General features: G+C 40.7%; 1 protein-coding gene across 4 annotated transcripts in view; it reads left to right on the top strand.

Moving 5' to 3' along the window:
- The window catches only part of RELN (reelin), a 291,904-nt gene that overhangs the window by 194,770 nt on the left and 73,676 nt on the right, over window positions 1-23,458 (top strand). For all 4 annotated transcript variants that reach the window (XM_083574837.1, XM_083574836.1, XM_083574839.1 and 1 more), the window contains 6 exons: window positions 6,041-6,178; window positions 6,848-7,034; window positions 10,256-10,461; window positions 11,201-11,372; window positions 13,278-13,478; window positions 20,153-20,388. In XM_083574837.1, coding sequence (XP_083430963.1) covers window positions 6,041-6,178; window positions 6,848-7,034; window positions 10,256-10,461; window positions 11,201-11,372; window positions 13,278-13,478; window positions 20,153-20,388 — 1,140 coding nt within the window. The remainder of the gene's footprint in view (window positions 1-6,040; window positions 6,179-6,847; window positions 7,035-10,255; window positions 10,462-11,200; window positions 11,373-13,277; window positions 13,479-20,152; window positions 20,389-23,458) is intronic.

Below are 23,458 nucleotides of genomic sequence, written 5' to 3'. Positions count from 1 at the left end.
CTGCTGTCTTTCATGCAAATACGAGGGTTCTCCAAATTACTTTTATGGCCCAATTACATTTGTAGAGTTATATCAGCCATGCTGTTCTGTTATTGGAAGATTCCCTTTTTTATTTTATTTATATTTATATTATTTATTTTATGTTTTTCAAATAAGTTGTTTATTACAAAAGACTGAAGTCTACAATACGCTCTCATCAGAAACACCCACCTTGATCCTGCAAGGCAAGGGCAACTAATTTTTTTTTAGGCGTGTCAGCATGAGTTTGGCCAAAATCTTCTAGCTGGTGAGACCAATTCATGGGTTTTTAAAGGGCACCTTTTGGATGTCTTAGGTAGGGAGTCACAATAGGCTTTTGGCATCACAAAATCACAGTAGAGGGCTAGTGGGAGTGGTCAGAAAAAATATTTTAAATAAAATAAATAATAACTGTGCTTGTAAAGATCTCTGCAACTTCCTGTTGCTCAGGGAATTTAGAAGCACGAAACAGTTGTATTGAAATGTTGATATTACCCATTAATAATTGCTGCTAATTATTGTTTTAAATGGCTGTAATGATTGCATGGTGTTTGGTTTATTGATATCATGTAGTGATATTTTAAATGGCCTTGGCCCAGTATACCTGAAGGAGCGTCTCCACCCCCATCATTCAGCCCAGACACTGAGGTCCAGTTCCCTCACTGCAAGAAGTAAGGTTGCAGGGAACCAGATAGAGGGCCTTCTCGGTGGTGGCGCCTGCCCTGTGGAACGCCCTCCTGTCAGATGTCAAGGAAATAAACAACTATCCGACTTTTAGAAGACATCTGAAGGCAGCCCTGTTTAGGGAAGTTTTTAATGTTCTGTTGAAAGCCGCCCAGAGTGGCTGAGGAAACCCAGCCAGATTATTATTATTATTATATTGTAACCCAGTTACAATGAATTGATGAGAGGGGGGATAGGAAATTAATGCTGCATAGGCCCAAATGTCATTTCAGGATAAGCATCATACTTTTCGTTTCTAGCAATGCAATTCCTTGAAAAAAAACAATTCATTTGGATGTAAGCACTACAAAATCTTCTTGGTATCAGGTGGAAATATTTAAGCACACACTTAGCTCTATTATTGAAATCAAAGGGAACCAGTAAAGCTTAGCTTCCCCTCTATTATGTTCTGAATTAGTAACAATCATAAGGTTTTTATTAGCAATTTCCATGACCAAAGCAATGCAAGTACATTTATTAATCACCAGTTTCTATAAATATCTTATAGCCATTCCATTTATTCATTTCCAAAACAAACAAATAATCAGAAGATTCCTCTACTTTTTCTTTCGTCTTGTAATCACAATAATTCTGACATTTTTTTAAAACAACTAGATAGGTTTCAGTGTTATAAACCCTTTATGGCTTCCTTCTACTGAGAATGAAATGAATAAATTAGGATTACTCTTTGGTTATCTTCAAACCCAGTGCCTCACAGCAATTGGAAATCAGGCCAAGATCGATAACTTAGTTTCATTTCCCTGCATTTGGCCATTTCTCTGTATAACAAATGATTCGGACGTACCTCTTTTCTGTTACTTACCTCATCAATTATTTTTTCTTTCCAAGTGATGACATTATATTATAATGTGTACCCCGTATTAAAAATGATCGTGTATTTTTAGGAAATAAACAACTGGTCTGAAACCTCTCAGGATCTGATTTAATTTCACCGTTTTACCCAGAGAGAGACTGGGAGTGGACATTTAATTCATGCAGTGGTCCCATATTTCTTCTACGTTCTTTTCACTGTTGGGAGAACTAAACAAATGAACCAGGGACCTCCTGCATACCCTCCAACATTTCTCCGATGAAAGTAGGGACGTTCTATTCCATAATAATATTATGAATAATTTTTTTACTATTTATACTCTGCCCATCTGACTGGGTTGCCCTGGCCTAGCCCCTCTGGGTGGCTTCCAACATATATGAAAACTTCCCTACACAGGGCTGCTTTCAAATGGCTGGAGGGTTAGATAACTCCATATCCACATTTCTTCAATGAAAATAGGGAAATGTTGGACATTCCAGGATCAAATCAGAAACTGGGACAGCTTCTGTAAATCCAGGACTGTCCCTGGAAAATAGGGACACTTGGAGGGTCTGGGTCCTAAAAGATCTTGCAGGGTCAAGGAGATCCGATGTTCAAATCATGTGTGTGCTTTCCTAGAGGTCTGGATGCTTCCTCTTTCTCAACCACAAATGAAAGTAGTTTAAGCCGGCAATGACTTTCCTTGCCATAAGCTGTCTTGAACGCCCTGTTGTTTTTTCAGCAACATATGCACCTGTAAATGTAGCGCATCTGAACACACAAGGTTTTAGAGGCTCCTCGTGTAACTCAGGATCTGCTGGGATGGAAAATATGAGGCACGGGTTACTTGTGTTGAAAATATCGGCTGGATGCACCTGCTGTTTGGACTGTATTGTACATGAATTATACGTTTCTAACACTGATGAAAATTAATTTCACTTTTATGGAAGGCATTTACATAAGAACAGGCTTAATGAGATACAAACAGCTGCCAGTTGCTGCCTTCATAAACAAATCAACACCTAATGGCTGAGTTGCAGGATAATTGGGTAAATGTAATTAACAGTAACTCTGAAGGTAGCAAATATAATTTCATCAGCCCTGGGTCCTTAGTCTCTCCTAATAGTTGAAAAGTACCAGCATTATATTATGTTAAATCCAGTATAAGAAAACATACTTTGTGGTTTACCTGAAAGGAACGCTATTTGTTGTATTTCAAAATTAGGGTAATTTCCTTTAAGACTTCGTAGCTATAGATATATAATGAAAGCTTAAATCTGACACAGAGTTGATTTGATATGAAAAGAAGTGAGGAAGTGAAAGGACAGGGGGCACAGGGGGTCATGGTTACAGTGCAAAGCATAACATAGTTTTAAACATTAGTAAATGGCAGATTGAGCACTGTAACAAAACTCATATTGCCATACAGTCTTCTTCTATGAAGTTGCCAAGTGGTAATTGCCCAAGCAACCAATTGTTATCACTGAGAATGCAGCTGACATTCACCCTTTCATTTTTAGTTTCTTAATTAATATGGCCAAGCAGTTTTAAAATTGTTAATTGCTGTGCTAAATACAGTAATCCTTATATGCTGCTGTCACCTGGAGGTAAAGTGTAGCTCTCAAAATGTAAAAGGGAGGCAGATTTTGAGGGAGGAGGAATATTTTTATTGTTATTTCAAGGAGTGGGGCCTAAACCTTTTTGTGTTTTTCAAAATGTTCTTTTCACCTATGTAAGAATCCAGCAATGCAATCCTAGACAGATACAGTAGGGTGGATGCTTGCTCATCACCAAAAGAGGAAAGACCTCACCAAAAAAGGGGATGAAAGAAGGCACACATTTGCATAACATTTGCATGTGCTCATATAGAAGTATAAATGCAAATTCAGAAATAATGACACAAATTTAGAAATAATGACACAAATTTAAATGGAAATACAATGCATAGCGGGAAAGCCTTTGACCAGGTGGACCAATGTGGCTGCTCTTGATGGGCAGCTACAAGGTCCCTGCTCCTTCCTCTTAGATCTCCTTTCCCCTTGCTCTCCTGTTTTTATCTTTACGCAGGACTTGGATCTGACTGCCCTTCAAATAAAGGACTCTTTCAAACAGAGAACTGTCCTTTGTAAAGTAGGATTTATGGAATCCCTAATGTACAGAGAAGTAAGCCCCATTGAGTTTAATAGGACTTAATACCAGGCATTTGTGTACAGGATTGCTACCTATCTGTGCAACTTATTTTATTACCCAAAACTACCTGATCATTTTCATAAGGATTCTCAAAATTCCTCCCTCAGTTGGCAGAGCATGAGACTCTTAGGTGGAATCTACACACATACAAAAAACACTGTGAAAACGCTTTTTTAAAAAAAAAAGTTTTGAAAAATATGTTTAATTTGCCATAGCTCGCTGCTGCCATCAGGTGTCACAGTTGTGTATTGCACTGAGTCCTTAATCTCAGGGATGTAAGTTTGAGCCCCACGTTGGACAAAAAAATCCTGCATTGCGGGGTTTTGAACTAGATAACCCTCGTTGTCCCTTCCAACTATACAATTCTATGATCCCTCAGGTTCTATGATATCAGATCTTGAGGAGTGGTTTGTGTTTTTGTTTTTAACTAGAGTACTCACTTACATTCTTTATAAGCATCTGCCACCTGTGCCCTCAGTAACCTTCAGCTGTCTCAAGTGGGTCTTGGAGGTGGAAAGTTTGAGAAGCTCTGTTCTAGGCAGTTCACAGCATATCAAAAATAGTAAAACAATTAGCCGATCATAAAACTCCCAGGAATACTGAACAATTTAAACAGTATGAAACAACAGCTAAACATTTTTGCCTCAGCAGAAGCTCACAGGGGCAACTTTAATACAAGATCAAAAATACCATTAATTTATTTTAAAGGCATCATTTTTGTCATTATCATTAAAAATAAATAAATGAGGAAATGCCAAAATGTAACACCAGTCCCAAAACTTAGAACACAGAGCACTCCTCTTAGATATGAAAGAGAAAAACAAACACAAGGATTTGACAAGCAAGCAAACATTCTTTCATGTTCCTCATTGGGTTTGGGATGTTACAGCTTGTGGTTAGTCTCTTCTGACTTCATTGATGTTTATGAGGCTTGCTTAGTGATCTCTCTCTCTCCTTGGTGTACCGCAGTGACTTCTGGAAACACCATTCTAAGACAGTAAAGGACTTCTAGGACAGGAATCAATGACCCATTATCTTCAGATCATTGACAAGATAAACAATAAAGGGCTCACTGTGGACATTTATTATCAGTTGTGCCTCTGCGTCATTAGGGAGTCCTTAAGAGATGAGTAACGGATTTGATAGGCTAGAATGAGTCATCCATAGCCATTATGAGCTATCCTGTAAATGCATTCTCTGCCAAGGGAACATCATTAAAGCTAGAAAACCGCCCATGCACATAAACTGCGTGTATAAGGACACGTCAAACATTTTCTTTGAAAAGCATCAATTCAGGATGGACCTGAAAATTGCCATTCAGGGTGAAAAGTTTATTGTAATTTAGTTTCACTTTCTAAATGTAGGTGGAATAATGGGAAACTGGATTTTGTAGTATATGTATTCAAGCTTATTCACATGGATTAGTTATCCTTAACCCTTTAAAAGCCCCTTCCACTGCTCAGACTGCATAGGGTATGCAAGATGATTATGTTGTATATAATATATAATATTTTACTGTAAATGGATTGCAACCTGAAGAAGGTCATTTTTCAATATGGACTCCATTCAGATCTCTGTTTCTGGAACTAGTCCTAGTCACTGACTAAAACAAATCTTGACTCACTCACCACAAGACCAGGATCAGTCCAAATCTCCATGAGTATGAAACTGCAAAACTATATAGGAAAGGATAGGAGAAAAGCCTTCATTGGTTGGATGGGTACAGCTTTTTATTGTTTTTATTTCAATTCAATGATTTTTAAATCTTAATTATATGTTACTACTTACAGTCCTCAACAATATTTTTCAATGGAAGCTATAGATAGATAGATAGATAGATAGATAGATAGATAGATAGATAGGTGTGTGTGTACACACACACACTCTCTCTCTCTTTGTAAAAATAAATAAATTAAGTAAGTTAGTTAGTTAGTTTCTGGGACACATTTGAGGGTATTGAACATTCTGGCATCACTTCTCAATTGAAGTGTTGCTAAATTTTGTTCTATGTATGTAATAAATCGTTCCACTTCAGAAACAGTCTGTGAGTACCAATTTTATTTCCAGTGTCCAGGATTCCATTGAAGGCACTATTTTCTGAAAACCAGCTTATCTATTTCTTGTTTGAAATGTCATCCTTTAATTTGCAAACTCTTATGCAATATGCTATGGTTATTTATTTAACAGAATTTATATGCCACTTGAAATAAAATCTCAAACCTGCTTATGAGAAATGGGCTTAAATACTGTGCGTTATATTAATGACACACACATATTTATATATATATTTTCTTTTAGGTCCAGTGCTACACGTTTTCGTTGGAGTCAGTGCTACTACACAGCGCAAGATGAATGGGCTTTAGACAACATATACATTGGGCAGCAGTGCCCAAACATGTGCAATGGGCATGGCTGGTGTGACCATGGTGTTTGCAGGTACCGCATGTTTGCTCTTGTAGTGGATGAGTTGCTGTTCATGGATTTGCAGTTGTTGTTGTTGTTTAGTTGTTTAGTCGTGTCCGACTCTTCGTGACCCCATGGACCAGAGCACGCCAGGCACTTCTGTCTTCCACTGCCTCCCGCAGTTTGGTCAGACTCATGTTTGTAGCTTCGAAAACAGTGTCCAACCATCTCATCCTCTGTCATCCCCTTCTCCTTGTGTCCTCCATCTTTCCCAATATCAGGGTCTTTTCCAGGGAGTCTTCTCTTCTCATGAGGTGGCCAAAGTATTGGAGCCTCAGCTTCACGATCTGTCCTTCCAGTGAGCACTCAGGGCTAATTTCCTTAAGAATGGATGCGTTTGATCTTCTTGCAGTCCATGGGCCTTGCAGTTATTTATTCCAAAAGCCAGCAGATCCAGTGTCTGGGGGTATAGGAAGACCCTAACTTGCCATGAGTTGCCTGTGCATTGCAGTGCACTGGATGGAACACATCTAGTGAGGAAGACAGGGCTATAGGACAGGAATCTTCACGATCTGCTTTCTTCATGTGGAAAAAGAACTGTCCATCTGTCTAAATATTATCAAGCTCTCTGTTCACATACATAGGGCAAGGTTGTTTGCACACTTATTTTTTCAAGCAATATATGTTTGCCCCTCTCTACAGATGTGATTCTGGATATCAAGGCGCTGAATGTCACCCTGCAAATAATCTCCCTTCAACAATAATGTCTGATTTTGAGAATCCAAACAGTTTAGAATCAGGATGGCAGGAAGTGATTGGTGGAGAGATTGTAAAACCAGAGGAAGGCTGTGGAGTCATCTCATCTGGATCCTCTCTTTACTTCAACAAGGTATATGCGTACATACACCTTAATACACATTTATACGTATTTAATTATATCTGATTTAACTAGTAAGGAAGTCAGCACTGTGATACAAGATTAAATGTGAGTTTAGATTTATTTTTAAAATGAAACCTAAAATCCCTGTGGCCCACCAATGTTTTTACTTAAAAAACAACAGGAATGCAGACCCAGGATCTCCTGATATTTAAAGCATAAGCTGGGTCTTTGTTTATTATCTGTGGACCAAATCTCACAGATGTATAGGGTCGCATTGGATGTGTCTGGGTGACCAGCTAGCAGGGTGTTGTGAAAATGCTGCCCCAATTTCATCATTGGCAAGCAAAGGAAGGTATAGCTAGAATGGAGTGACTGACCACTATTTGAGGCTGAAGCGTAGAAGTTTGGTCTCTGTGTCCCAATTCAGCTCTCCCACCCTTCCAAAGCCTGGTTAAGATACGAACCATGGTTTGTGTGCCTCCAACATTGAAACTGCTCGTGAGTTGTGGACTACAGTATTTACATTTCTCAATCTGTAAAATTGGAATATACATGCTGTAATCCAAATTGCCTTTCTATGTGTTTCAATATTTTCTGCAAGCTTTCCTCAGTTACAGATGTCTTTGTTTAAGCCATGTGCATTTAGCGTCACTAGCCCCAGGTTGATACATGTGCTATTTTAAATAAAAGTCTTTATTTGTGTGTTGCCTTTGAATTGTTAAAAAAGGTTAGTTTATTTGAATTTTTGCTGATATAGGAAATGCATGTTTTAATTTCAATTATTATTAACAAATTTGGTTTTGTACCCAGCTTATGTTTGTTTTATGAATGAAATGCAATGATGTTGTTCTACTAGGGAAAAAGCTTTTGATCCAGTAGCGAAAGCTGTATATATAGGAGAAGGAAAGGCGATTTTGCTGATTCTCTTTCTACCCCGCCCCCAGTCCCCAGCACATGCTGTTATGGAGTCCATGCTGTTATGGAGATTCCCCCAATCCTCTGGAACAGGGGTGACAGAGGGGCCTGTTTCAGTAAATAAGAATCAGTTTGAATTGCACCTTCTCTTATTTTATTGGGTTCCTCTGCTGGATCAAAAGCCATTGTGCAAACAGAACATTCACTCTGGATTTTACCTTATACTCTGTTTTAATTGTCTGTAATCATATTTGAAGAATGTTGTTCCTTTTAATTAGCCTTCCTTCTCATTTCCTTTGTGATTTCTGTAACTGGAGACCTTTTTTTAATTAACTTTAATTATGTACTGCCTCATCCCATTGATGGAGTGGTTCTCATGTTAGAAGTATGACACAGACAGCTGTTCTTTCCGGCATTGTATAAGCTCTTCACATGAGAGATGGAGTCCTCTGTGCTTTCCTCGGGAAATCAGACCATCCCCAAATGGATCCCAGCCACTGGAAGCTTACGCATTCTACATTTGTTTATTTATTTTACCCATTTATAAACTGCTTCACAGCCTGAAGCCACCAAAGAGGTGTACAGCAAGGTAGAAATGAGATAAAATGCACACACAAAATACAGCTTCTAAAAATCATTTCTGCAAATATACAGTGGATATTCCATAAATCACTGGGTCACCTCAGGGAAACCCTTCTTAAACTAAAAAATGTCTTCAGAAGACACTTGTCTAATTTCAGCTGGAAATTGATTCCAGGGGACTGGAGCTTCAACACTAACAGCCCAGCTTCTGGTTATAAACTTAGTGCCCCTTAGGGGAATAGGATAGTTTCCAGCAGTACCCCATCTGAGGGGGATGGTTGCTGTGCAGGTCTCTGTGGGATGCTTCCATCCCATGGGTAACTTGGTCCCAAGTGGTTTAGGACTTTAAATGCTAAAAGCAAAACCTTTAACTCTGCCTGGGAGCAAAACAGCAGCCAGTTCGGCTCCCTCAACAGACGTGTTATATGGTGTTGACAGGATGCTGCAGCCGACAAACTAGCAGCAGCCTAAAATGTAACTCCTCTACCAAGAAAAACCCTCCAAATTATTCTCACTTCTCCACTAAAAAATTGAGCTGGGGAACAATTGTTCAAATTTTGCTTCTCTGTGACCAAATATTCATATGGTGATTCAACAATGCTCCACCATTCAAAAACCAATGCAGGTATTGAATTAATTGTCTGAATGATAACTTTAAATATGAATCCTTGCTCTTGGCAGGCAGATCGAGGTCAAATATACCTTCTTGTCCCCTGAAAGGAACATAATTTGTATTTCTGCTGACTTTTTTTATTATTTTAACTGTATCAGGCAGTTTAAATCCAAGTGATAAATTCTAGTCACTCAGTGCCCACATAGATCTTGTCAGATGTCTGTCAGCAGGCCTTGGAGGTTTCTGAGGATAACTTCTGAAAGCTGTCATGGGAAGGCCATCATCAAAATGACAAACGTGTTTTGACCTAACCAAATGGCTTTTGTATACTAAGCTCAGGATTTTTGGTTTTGAAATAGGCCTTTATATTCAAGCTAGGAGAAATATCCCTGACTGTATACTCCTAGACGTATTTCTGTGTGTAAGTTCCTAATCTGTCAGGCTATTTGTTCATCCAGGCTATTTGGATGAACAAATGAGAGCCAGTGTGGTGTAGTGGTTAAGAGCGGTAGTCTCGTAATCTGGGGAACCGGGTTCGATTCCCCGCTCCTCCACATGCAGCTGCTGGGTGACCTTGGGCCAGTCACACTTCTTTGAAGTCTCTCAGCCCCACTCACCTCACAGAGTGTTTGTTGTTGGGGAGGAAGGGAGAGGAGAATGTTAGCCGCTTTGAGACTCCTTAAAGGGAGTGAAAGGCGGGGTATCAAATCCAAACTCTTCTTCTTCTCTTCTTCATCCAACCCAATATTGCCTACTTTGACAGACAATGGCTCTTTCACATTGTGTGCTTCTTTTAAAAGAACTTACCACAGATTGCACCTACTATTGTCCTCCCCTTTGTTTCATATCTGCACAGTCTATATCCCTACCAATAATATCGGATTGGTCCATTTACTGAGGCTTTACCATCTGAAGTACATACTGGCACTCTCAGTTTGTGGATGCCATGACAACACTGTTCTTTGATAATCTCGGATTCACAATATCCACTTAATATCCCATACATCTGAAGTAAATATAGAATAAGTGTCCCGGTCGTTGGTTTTTACTACAAATATTAGCTATCTCAATAGCTTTGTTTTGTGTCATCGCCCCCTCCTTTGTCCCTTGCCTACTGTAGGCTGGAAAGAGGCAACTGGTCAGCTTGGATTTGGACACCGCGTGGGTAGACTTTGTCCAGTTTTACATCCAGATAGGTGGAGAGAGCCCTTCCTGCAACAAACCAGACAGCAGAGAAGAAGGTATCCTGTTGCAATACAGCAACAACGGAGGCATCAACTGGCATCTGCTGGCAGAAATGTACTTCTCTGACTTCAGCAAGTCCAGGTACCAGTTCAGACCATGATGGGACATTTGAAAAGCCTGTTTCTGTGTATAGTGCACAGCATTGCTAGCCATACTCTATCACTAACAATAAAAGATGAACCCAAGGGATAGTGTGGATCTCTGTTTTGGATAGACTGCTGAATTAGAAGCATTCTAAGCCACAACTCGCTGTGGGTTAAACCACAGAGCCTAGGACTTGCCGATCAAAAGGTCTGCGGTTTGAATCCCCGCAATGGGGTGAGCTCCCGTTGCTCAGTCCCTCCTGCTGCCAACCTAGCAGTTCGAAAGCATGTCAAAGTGCAAGTAGATAAATAGGTACCACTCCGGCGGGAAGGTAAACGGCGTTTCCGTGCGCTGCTCTGGTTCGCCAGAAGCAGCTTAGTCATGCTGACCACATGACCCGGAAGCTGTACGCTGGCTCCCTTGGCCAGTAAAGCAAGATGAGTGCCGCAACCCCAGAGTCGGCCACGACTGGACCTAATGGTCAGGGGTCCCTTTAGCTTTACCTTTAAGCCACAACTAAGCAATCTGAGCTCTCATATCATTTATCTGTTCATTTTCACTCAAGTGACATGACATTTTTAAGCAGCAAACAGCGTGTCAGTCAGAGAAATGTGTCATGAAACACACACACACACACACACATATATTGTGAAATAATCCAAGCACACAGGTATTCTGTGTGTGCAAGCTCCCTGGTATGTAACCTTTTAAACGTGTTGGAAATCTTTGCATCTAGATTTGTCTACCTTGAACTTCCTGCTGCCGCGAAGACACCCTGCACTAGATTTCGCTGGTGGCAGCCAGTGTTTTCAGGGGAAGGATATGACCAGTGGGCTATTGATGACATCATAATTCTGTCAGAAAAACTGAAGCAGATCATCCCTGTCGTTAACCCCACTTTACCTCAGGTAATCCACGAGTGCAACTAATTAAGTTCCTGGGTCAAATGAAAATTCATGTTGCGTGATTGCAACTAGAGATGCTGTTTCCAAGCTCTGTTTCCAGTGTGGACATTGTACAACATGTGTGCCAGGCCCTCCTTATACCTGCTTCTATCAAATTTGATTTCCATCAGAGGGGAAAGTATTTGTGGCCAGATATGCAAACTCACAAATGCTTTCTAGAGGAAATAATACATGCAGTTGTATGTGTGACATGCTATTTTTATTTAAACAAATTTTAGCCCATTTTTCAGCCAAGGCACCTAATTGTTAGTGCTTACATAGAGTCCTGCATGGTAATTTTAAACTGATAAGCCCCTGTCAGGTTTCCAGTTGCCCTGTACCATGGCTCAATGTACTGTGCGGGGTTGATATTAAACACTGCAGGTTTTGCGCTCTCTCTCTCTCTCTCTCTCTCTCTTTCTGAACCCACACAATTTATTTTTTTTTTTTTATTATTATACATTTTTATTAGTTTTTTAACATATCATTTCCAACAGCCATTTAACATACATTCTTATCTTATACAGTATTTTAGACTTCCATCAACTACCTCTGAAGATTTTCCAATCTTTATCACTTAATTTGCATTTCTTAATTTCTCTATTACTTTTAATTGTCCTTAACTGATCATTCTCTTCATAGTCTTCCTTGCAATATTTTGCATAATCCTCCTTACAAAACTTCTTGCAGTCCTACTAGCGTAATCTGTTTATTACAATTGCTTTTCAAATAGTTCAGATATTTACTCCAGTCCTCTAAGAATCTCTGGTCCCGCAGGTTTCGAATCCTTCCTGTCAGTTTGTCTAATTCTGCATAGTCCATCACACAATTTAATTTTCATCCATGTGGGTGAAAACAGGTCACTGGATGTCATTGTGATTTCAGGTGATTGACAAATGGGTGGCCCATGGGGAGTGAGAGAAATAAAGACACATGAATATAAAGGGTCACAAGCAGTAAAATGGTTATAGCAACGTATCTTGTGGGATGTTGTGACAAACAGTCAAAGAAAGATTTTAAGGCAACTCTGAAAACTGAGTCCTTGAATATAACCAGGTGGGCATCTCAGTATATTTTAGTTGTAAGTCCCACTGATTTCAGTGAAACATATTTCCAAATAAAGACAAAGCAAATGAACTTCAGCCCTGATTGTGCATGTGTGCATTTGTATGTTTTTATATATACTGACTTCAGGCCTTTCCAGATTATTTTTTCTCTACAATATAATATATTTATTTTGTGGGACCAGTGTTGTCTTCTTTCTCCTATGGAGATATTACTGGATAACTCAAATTATTTCTCTAGCTGTTACATCTATTGCTTTTGCAAATGCTGGGTAGGATGTCATTCCATAGCTGCAAAGAACTTTTTTTAGATGTTGCTTGTATGGTGAGAACTACACATGAACATCCCATTACCCACACCTGTGACAGTTAATGAATTGTTTGATTACTTATTTATTTTGGAGGCTGTGGGCTCCCCTGCTGTGACTTTTGATGGGATAGTGTTTGTCCTCTTGGATCATGTGCAAGATTCTTTGCATTTGAGGGCTAGCTCACACATGCATGTTCACTGCCTGAGATCAAGTGATGAATGGGTAATCTCGAAACAGCACCAGTGATAAAACCTTCAGTTCATCTCAAAGTCAGTATTTTCCAATGGAGTTGGTTCACATATGCACGTGTGAACCAATCTCACATCTGATTTAAGCAGAATTTATGTCCACATAAAAGTGGTGAGGATCACATCATAAATCTCTTTATATCCAAGTACTTCAGCTCAACTCCTTTGCATATCAGGTTGCCAAATCCTCTTATACTAGACACAATGAGACATAACTCTTTCTGTTTTGCTTTATATTTCCAACAGAACTTCTATGAGAAACCAGCATTCGATTACCCTATGAACCAGCTCAGTGTGTGGCTGATGTTAGCTAATGAAGGGATGCCCAAAAATGAAACTTTCTGTTCTGCCACCCCATCAGCAATGATATTCGGGAAATCAGATGGTGATCGCTTTGCAGTGACACGGGATTTAACACTGAAACCAGGATATGTCCTTCAGTTCAAGGTACACACCATTACAGCTTAAATTAAGAGAAAGCTAATTGCCCTGACCTTATTCAGTCAAGCATCTGAACCTATTCAGATAGTGATTCTGAGATGTTTAACTAAATGTTTACCTCTAACAAAACTTTCTCTTCCATTAGAATTCAGACGTAATCTCTGGCCTTTATATGGATTAGGCCTTTGTTCAGCCACTTTCACCACATTATACATCCCTCCCCCCAACACACACAAGATCCTCACATCCAGGTTGATTGTTGTAGCAATGTGACTGTAAATATGAACAAGTACAACTGCAGTATACATTTCTGGGAAGTAATTACTTAAATTGGAGAGTGGTAAGGTCAGCTCTTGCAAAGTGTGATGAAAAGACAGTCAAACCATAGTCTAAAAAAATGGTGGACTAGTTCAAGATTTGATTGGAATGAAATTACTTAAATTGGAGAGTGGTAAGGTCAGCTCTTGCAAAGTGTGATGAAAAGACAGTCAAACCATAGTCTAAAAAAATGGTGGACTAGTTCAAGATTTGATTGGAATGAAATCTGAAGGGAAATTAGGGGACTATCAACTCTTGAGTAGGAACAGGAACAGGCTGGCATGGCGGGGGGGGGGGGGGAGGATGCCAGGTTTGCCTGCCATGATGTTGCCTGCCATGTGTATTGAATTTTCAACTTTCAAATTCCAAAAAGTTGTAATGTGACTTGGGAATTCAAATGATATTCTGGTTAAATTAATATAATTTAGTTTTGCTTGGTAAGTAGAATGTGTGTAGAATTGCATAGAAATTTAACTATTGCCAATTACTTGCAATTATACTTTAAAGTAATTTTATTTTTATGTATTTATTATTATTTTTACTTAGAATTACTTGATATTTTCAGAAGGTAAAATTAAAATTCTTTGTTTTTCTGAAAGAAGTTTATGTACTTCATCTAACCGCCCTGAGATCTGCGGATGAAGGGCGGTCTACAAATTAAGTAAATAAATAAAAACATAGACTTACCAAGCTAAATATTGTCCAGTCACAAAAATAATAGCAAGTTTGAATTCATCACACCAATAAAAGCCCCATATTCTAAAGACTTCACTGTAGAAATTTGCAAAAAATTAGTTTCATCCCCTAAAATGAAAACAAAAAAATTTTTTTTCTTCCAGTAGCACCTTAAAGACCAACTAAGTTAGTTCTTGGTATGAGCTTTCGTGTGCATGCACACTTCTTCAGATACACATTCGTGCATGCACACGAAAGCTCATACCAAGAACTAACTTAGTTGGTCTTTAAGGTGCTACTGGAAGAAAAAAAAAATTTTTGTTTTGACCAGTGGCGTAGCGTGGGTTGTCAGCACCCGGGGCAAGGCAAGTAATTTGCGCCCCCTAACCCGTGGATTTGCGCCCCCTAATCCGTGGATTTGCGCCCCCTAACCCGTGGATTTGCCCTAACCCCAGATGTTGCGCCCGGTGCGGCCGGCCCCCCCTGCACCCCCCACGCTACGCCACTGGTTTTGACTATGGCAGACCAACACGGCTACCTATCTGTAACTCCCCTAAAATGACACACCCTAACTCTGCCTCCTAGGTTGTGAAAGTACCCCATGGCCTGACTATTTCCTAGCCAGGTGGTGGGACTTGTCCCCTCTTCTATAGTAAACATGTTGATTGTCCCTCTTACATGATCTTCAAGATTTACTGTCACCAGAGCAGCAAGTATTGCAGTCAGGGGAAATGGCAGTCACATCATTCCTGTAATGTCAGAACTAACTGTTAGACGAAAAAGAAAGTTTATGTGCTTTGACAAGCTGCTGTGTCTGAACCCTAATCAAAATTTTATTAAGTTTATAATGAAATCCCATTGTGAATTCTAGGGATCGACTGCGATAGAATTTTAATGAACTAGCCACAAATACATGATCCTTACATAATTGGTGGATACAGGCGCTGAATAATTTACAAACAGAATTATTAAAGACATCACATGTTTACAGGCAGCTTTTCAAATATAATTCCCACCATTCTACAAATAGGGAAGTTGGCAAGGAGCCTGGGGATTTGTAGAATAATCTCATTCCGCTTTGACATTACAGTGATGAAATGCCACGCAACCTGAGAACTGCTTTGTCTCCATGTTCACTGTGGGTTTTTTTGTGACGCTCTCTTTAAAGCACTTCCACTTAGGGGTTACCTACGTGCATCATTTGCTTTTCCAAAGTGGCGTACAGCACTGCAAACTTCACAATGCCACTAATCCTGCTTTGGAATCAAAGTCAGTAGAGGTCTCTTCAAACTGTGCGAAGACAGTGACCCTGAGCCAAAATTCTCAAGCCTCCATCTCTTTCTGTTCTACTCTCTGGCTGAGAGTTCCTGTCTCCACAAGTGCTCAGTGCAAGGAAGAACAGACATTTGTATGGATGGTAATAAAGCAGGGGCTCCTCCAGACAAGCTGGGGTTCATCCTGATTTGCTTGCACAAAGCTTACGCAGAGGTTATGCAATATCCACCCTCGATTGAGCATTTGTTTTTATTTGTTTGCAGGCTGGTTACATGACAGTGAGCATCAGTCCTGATTTGCTTTCAGGATATTTATACGTCTTCCTGTTAATCATTCATCCCATAATTTTCAGTGCATTTCCTTCTCAATTTCCTAACCTCATGCTAGGGTAAGATAGTACTTTAAACTCTTTCAATTGTGTGAACCTAGATTTCCAGCCTGTGCCTGACCAAATCCTCCAAAAAATAGTCTTTAGGGTTTACCCCTATAGTTGCTGGGGGCAGGGAAGCTCAACAAGTACTAAGGCATTCAGTAGTATTTTCGTAATAGATAAAAATCTTTACAGAGCAAGTTTGCTTGAGTTCTTGGGAGGAGGAAGCAAGCTTCATGCATGTCCAAACTCTGGCTGTGAGCAGGCCGAAGTGGGACCATCAGGCCCTCTGTAAAAACCATTATAGCTCACGGCTATAGCATGGCTCACGGATCATGGCAGCTGCTCTAGCTCCAAACCTTTGCCTGGCTTGAATGGGACGGGGTCTGCTTGTTGGCATGTTCAAATCATTTCCACATATCTCTTCATCCAGTTGCCGCCACCACCCCATGCGCAATGACAATGAAAAGGGTATATAACATTATCAGGCCCTCACTTGCTGTAAGAGATTTGTGGAAGGAAAAAGTAAGGAGAAGCTTGGGTGTTCTGTTCTCCTCCACTTTGGAACTGCTACCTCATTCTCTGCAGCATAGAAGTAACATCCAAGTGGAGGATAGGAGGAGAAAAACAGCCCAGCTTCTGGAGGGAGGTTTGTGTTGTGAGAGAGATTTGGGGCGAAAGATGCTGGGAAATTATCTTATCCCGTTCTCTCTCTTCTGCAGAGCTGCAGGTTTCCCTAAGCAGTTTTCAACCTGGGCAGAGACGCCTGAGTTGTATCCACTCTCACCCACCTTTGAACATGTGTTCCCCACCAAAAAAACTTAGCAATGGACTCAAAACATCAGAAGCCATAGAAATACGAGGCTTTAAACATGTGGCCATTCGGTTGGCACAAAGATTGAAAAAGAAGATTCCTAAAACAGTATTCAAGAAAAAATAATTAGTTTTATCTCAGGAACAAAACATGCACTCTTTGTGTTGTGAGAGTCTTCCGGCTGGGAAGATTCACCACATGGAGTTTGGGGAGCTGGAAACCAGTGATAACCCCTGCTCTTAAATTTTCTTTCTTCCAAATTAAGAAAATAGTGGACTAACCTTACAGAAAGCAAAGACTGCAAAGTGCTTCTAAGTCCCTCCAAGGAGAATGCGGCCATAACTAGGGGACTTTCTGAAACTGCTTGCCATGTGACTACCAAGCTTGTTTAGGGCAAAGAGCTCTTAAAAGTGGTCACAACCTGCTCAATATAGCCAGTGTGGTGTAGTGGTTAAGAGCGGTGGACTCGTAATCTGGTGAACTGGGTTCGCTTCCCCGCTCCTCCACATGCAGCCGCTGGGTGACCTTGGGCCAGTCACACTTCTTTGAAGTCTCTCAGCCCCACTCACCTCACAGAGTGTTTGTTGTGGGGGAGGAAGGGAAAGGAGAATGTTAGCCGCTTTGAGACTCCTTAAGGGGAGTGAAAGGCGGGATATCAAATCCAAACTCTTCTTCTTCTCTTCTTCATCCAACCCAATATTGCCTACTTTGACAGACAATGGCTCTTTCACATTGTGTGCTTCTTTTAAAAGAACTTACCACAGATTGCACCTACTATTGTCCTCCCCTTTGTTTCATATCTGCACAGTCTATATCCCTACCAATAATATCGGATTGGTCCATTTACTGAGGCTTTACCATCTGAAGTGATAAAGTGGGATCAAATCCAAACTCTTCTTCTTCTTCAATACAGTGTATGGTAACCTTAGTAATGAGCTTGGGGTCCCCAGACAGAAAAGAGGTTTCACTAGATAAGTGGGTAACGTGATGGGGCAGTGGCACTCCCCTGGCCTCCTGGCAGCTGGCTCTTGGCTGCTTACCAGGAAGCAGAGGGGGAGACATCAGGGAGTTTGGTTTGCAGCAGACAGATCTGCAGGAACACCAGATTGGCCCAGCTGGTGCATTTCCGCTACACCTACCTCCCCGCATAGTGACTCAGCTGCTCAGAGATGAGGTGAGCGCCACCACCCCACCAGCTGCCACTGGGTTTCACTTGGCATTAGCTGAGTTTTAACCTGTCTGGGCAGACAGCACATAACATGGCATGCCATGACTCCTGTCCCTTGTTTTGGATTAGCGCAACTGGAAACTTTTCTGCTGGAGACTCTTGTTTTTGCTCTCAGAGGCTTAATAGGATTTCTGAATTCAGCAAACAGCTGAAGTAATATGTAAGTCAGATTAGCTTTTTGGTATGACTTATATTTTAAGCCAGGAGTGGCAACCATTTTGCCCCCTGCACAGGTTGAGGAATTTGCATAGTGCAGCAGGTAATAATGTTCTGCATAGCAGAGAAGGCTTCATTTGCATTTGTACATTCCCCCCTTCATTTGATAAGTTGCTCACACATTAGCATAGCATTTCTATAAGGTTAATAGCTAGCTAAATCAAGCTACAGGTATTGCCTTAAGTACTGAGGGTTAACTAACATGCATTGTTCTTCTTTCAGTTGATTTGATGTCTCTTATTTAACTTTATCAAAAGCATGACTTGGTCTTTTTCCAGACCATTTGCTTACACAAATAATCAAGAGCAGGTTAAAAGCTGAAATTCTGAGAAGTAAATGCATAATTGTATCTGAAGTTTTGGAAGGGCAGAATTTGGTGAAGCACAGTTTCGACACTTCAAATGGGCCAGAGAGTTCATAGGTGATACACAAACTGCATCTACCTAAATATATTCCCTTCCCTCTTCCTCAGAACATAGGCACCATGACTGCCTAAAGTAAAGTGCACTTGCCCATAACATTTATGCTATTTTTTAAGGGCTACAGTTCTGTGCACCCACACCTGGGCCACCTCCTATATTTTGCAGGAGGTATTTATACCAGAAATTTAGGTATGCACAATTAAAATGTATTCAACTGCTCTGGCACAACAAATACCCTTTTTTTAAAAAAAGGACTTTTGCCACCAGGAAAGTGACAGGGAAATGCACTAATAAGTGTGGGATAAATTGTTGAATGATGGGAAGACATATAACTTCCATGCGAGCAAATCAGAATGAATAGTCAATAAAAAGCAAACACTTTATGACCATGTAAGCTGTGTGCAAGTAAAAGACAATGGATGCTCAATGAATGGGTTGTCTGAACACTGTAAGACTTACTTTTGAGTAAACATTCATAGGGCTATACTGTGCATTTTTGATACTTTGTTTAAGCTGGAATGTTATGGTACTTTCAGTAAATGCTTTCCGATTGGGACAGTGCCCTACAACCCCCTAGAGATAAATACAGTGCTTCAGAATTAGTATAGAAACCACACAATACCCAATTACAGTGGTTTTCAGCCAGTGTACCATGGTACCCTGGGGTGCCTTGAATGGTGGTCCGGGGTGCTGTGGGCAACACTGGCCTCTGTCCCTCTTTCCTTCCCTCCCTCCTCTGACGCCCTCTTGCATCTCTGCCTCCCAAAGGCTTGCACAGCTGTTTATTGCAGCAGGCAAATGATGCCTCTGGGAGGCACCTCTCTTTGGGGTGGGGTGGGGGCAGCTCAGAGACCAGGAACAACAGCAGGGGCTGCCTGGAGGACTCCCAAGGAGAGGGTAGAGGAGAGGAGAGGCTGAGGAAGCACTTCACAAGGAAGGGTGTTTGAAAAAAGGCGAGAGACTGCCAGCTCTGCAGGCGAGGGGTGACGTAACTGGGCTCCTGAGTCGCACAGGGGTGACGTAGAAAGAATGTAGTTGGTTATGGGAGCCATGGACTCAAAAAGGTTGAAAACCTCTGCATAAGTGCTATGGGAGTTTAGAAAAAAATACCAAAAACAAGTGGCATTTCCCTGTCCCTAATTTCTTCGAGTCATAATAACAAAATAGGTTACAATCATCACTTCAGAAACTAACAGCATCCCCCTCCAGTTATCTGGAAGTTCTCTGACAGGCAGATTCATAAATGTAAATGTAGACATGAATAGTTAAGAAAAATAAAACACAGAGCACTACATCTGACATTTGCACTCCCTTCTGATTTTACACCATTTCTGTTTCTGATTTTTTAAATTTATTTTGCAGCTGAACATAGGTTGCACAGATCAGTTCAGTAGTTCTGCTCCCGTGCTCCTTCAGTATTCCCATGATGCTGGCCTGTACTGGTCATTAGTAAAGGAAGGCTGTTATCCAGCATCGCCAGGGGTCAAAGGATGTGAAGGAAGCTCCCGAGAACTGACCGAGCCAACCGCATATTACACAGGGGACTTTGAAGACTGGACCAGGATTACCATTGTCATTCCAAGATCTCTTGCCTCCAGGTACTGGTTGTGATGAACGTCTGGCGCATGGTGGTTTTTTGTTTGTTTGTTTCTATTTTAGGCTGCAAGAATCTGGCAGCTTACCTCAATTTTCAGGCTATTGTTGAAGAAACCCCAGAAAAGTAGTTTCTTTATAAAATTAGAACAAAACAAAGCACAGCATTTTTTATTTTTTTTTAGACATGCAAGCTGCAGTAAAATGAAAAGAGCATGTTTCTGACAAATAACATTTTCTTCCTTAGTATTCCCTCTTTCTTTGGGATTATCAATTAGGTCTGGAAGGCTGGCTGGAGAGCGATAAGCCCTCTGAATAAAATAAGCCATATCAATAGGATTAATTTCATAAACAGTTACTCCTGGGTAAAGAAGCAGCAGAAGGGCATTTGAGCTACTGTGTAATGTGCCGTGTCATTGGCTGATGATGGTGCGTGTTAGGAAGACTCCTCTGTGCAGAGCGAGCAAAACTCCGGTTCAGAATATCCAAAACATTCTCCCAGCTGCAAACAGAAACAGAAGGACTAACAATAGCAAGTGCCTACCCAGTGCAGAGTAGATCATCCAGTGTGATTTCTTTGGCTCCTACCTCTGTTGTGCCTGAAGTCCTGCTGCGTGCACCATTAGCAATCCGACAACTGCAAGCAGAATCCAAACGTAAACTTTCTCCTCATTCTTAACAGCTTGACGTCTGAAATATTTGGGGCCTCATGTCAGCACAACGCCACAGCCGGTTGTTTATTTCTTTAGGGTGGCGTTCAGCTCAGTTTTACTCAGAGTATACCCATTGAAATTAATGAACAGGACTAACTTAGAGCTATTTCTTTCAGTTGGTCTGCTGTGAGTAACACTTAGCTGAGTGCCACCCTAAATAAAAACCTAACCAGCTGTGGTGTTGAATACCACTTTTCACTCTACGAAACAGCTTTTGATATAGGTGAATTAGTATGAATGTGGCTTAAAAACAGTAAAAATTTCAGTTTAAACAAACACCCCCAGAAAGCAAGGTCACAGATGATGAAAGTTGTAGTCCAACAACATACTTGGGAATAGCTGAGAAACTATGGCTTGTTGAAAGAAACCATGGTTTCTAATCCTGGATTATCAACAAACCAGTTTGTTTTGTTTTTCCCCAGGTCAGACATATAAATAAACTTTGGTTACTACAGGCACACAGGGGGCCAGGAACACAACCACAAGCAGGGAGTTTGCCTGTATAAAACGGGGAACAATGCTTTCAGTCTCCCCTGTGTGGCCATGTCAGTTGAGAAGAAGGGTGTGGGGAGCATTTAACATTTCAGCTGAAATAGTCCTTTGTGTGGCAACCTATGAGCTCTATCTATTTCAAAGGAACAGATACTAGGGTTGTTAATGCGTCTGGAAGGGAAACATGTTGTTGCAAGGGATTTTAAATGGCAATTAGGACAGGAGCTGTACAGAAAGCTGTATTAGCTCCAGAATCCCAAGCTACTGTATCCATTATAGATTCAGATGCTATTAGTCATTGCTTTTACTCTCTGGAAGTATGGCAATACTGTAGTATTTTGACAGGTAGGAACGGGTTCCTTAGGTTCTAGGAAACAGCACCTTCCAAAACAGTCTCAGTGACTTTTCCAGAATTGAGATGGGCAAATCACAGCCTAAATGCCTTGTTCAAAGAAAAAGTGTGTGACATAGGTAGGAGTTTATCTTGGGACTCAAGCACGTATGCACATCCTTGTGCATGCTCATTTCATGTGTTTTCCTGCCCCTCTCTTCTCTTTTGCTAGCAGTAGTGGCCAAGATATTTTGTTGTAATGTGTGTGTGTGAGTTTTCACACTGGCTCCTTCTGTTACTGCCTTAACAAATATTTACAGTGCATGGCATGCTGTGTAGCAGGGGGAGCTGGTGTCTTCATGGTGAGAATGTATCAAATAATCAGTGTGTGCTGCAGTTTAAGTATTTTCCCCTTAATTAACCAACAAACAGAAGTGCCAAGTCACACAAAGCCGACACTAACGAGTTTGCTTTGCCCAACACAAATAGCACCAAATCAGTAGCGGCAGTCTGTTTAGCATTATGTTCTGCAAAATAATCAGGAACAGGAAGCAAAATCGAAGCAGCATCCCCCAACCCAAAAAGAGTGCGGATCGGCATAATTAAATTCATCTCGTTGCCATTACAGATGGGGTTCTGTTACCTCTCTCAATGTGTCAACTGTAACTGTTATATGTTGACAGATTTACATCCCAGTGCTAAATATATTCCCTTGTAAGTAAGTTCCATTAATAACAATGGAATTTGCTTCCAAGTTTTAATACATTATGGAATTATTTATTATGCTTGTCTCATGAGTCCAAGCCACTCAGAGAAATATGCATAGATTTTGCAGTTGGTTTTCCCAGCCTCGTGCTGGCCAAGACCATATATTTAACTTCAGGGATTATAGCGCACCTTGCACCACTGACCATTCTCTGGGCTCGTCCAGTTTCATGGCACACATGCCCAGTTTAGATTATTGACTTTGTGCAGAATAGAAAGTACAGCATTGAACTCGCCTACCTGTACTACTGCTGCACATCCATATACTGATAAAATGTTTGTATAGGCCCAGCATACATATAGTCAATAACATGGGCGATTTGCAGGGCAAATCAGTTGTGCAATTTGGACTACTGGTGTTAGACTTACATATGGCTTAAATACATAAAATCTAATATCTACATGAGTTCAGACTAGTCCTGGAGGCAAAGCAGTCATGCCCAGTGACAGGGTGGGTGGGCACATAGAGCCAGTATCACTCCACCTGGTGGGAAGATTATCTGAATCAGACAAAAACAAACTGCAGCTTCACCTAGTTTCATGAATGGCTGCATTTAGACTTGCCGCACTAATGTAGTTCAATTGGGTCGCCATCATTTTAACAATTTATAACAAGTTTTGTTTAATATTAGTCATATAAGCATATACCTGTGTACAAATAAATACTATGTACATCTGCATTGTGTGCAAGGCATTGCAGACCATTGCCTCATGGTAAATGTTTAGTAGCAGTGCATGCACATCTTTTTGAAGACTAAATTTATTCCTGTTATC

Source organism: Podarcis filfolensis, assembly GCF_964270895.1.
Source record: "Podarcis filfolensis genome assembly, chromosome: 10".
Taxonomy (NCBI): domain Eukaryota; kingdom Metazoa; phylum Chordata; class Lepidosauria; order Squamata; family Lacertidae; genus Podarcis; species Podarcis filfolensis.
This window is presented reverse-complemented; position numbering and strand designations above follow the sequence as displayed.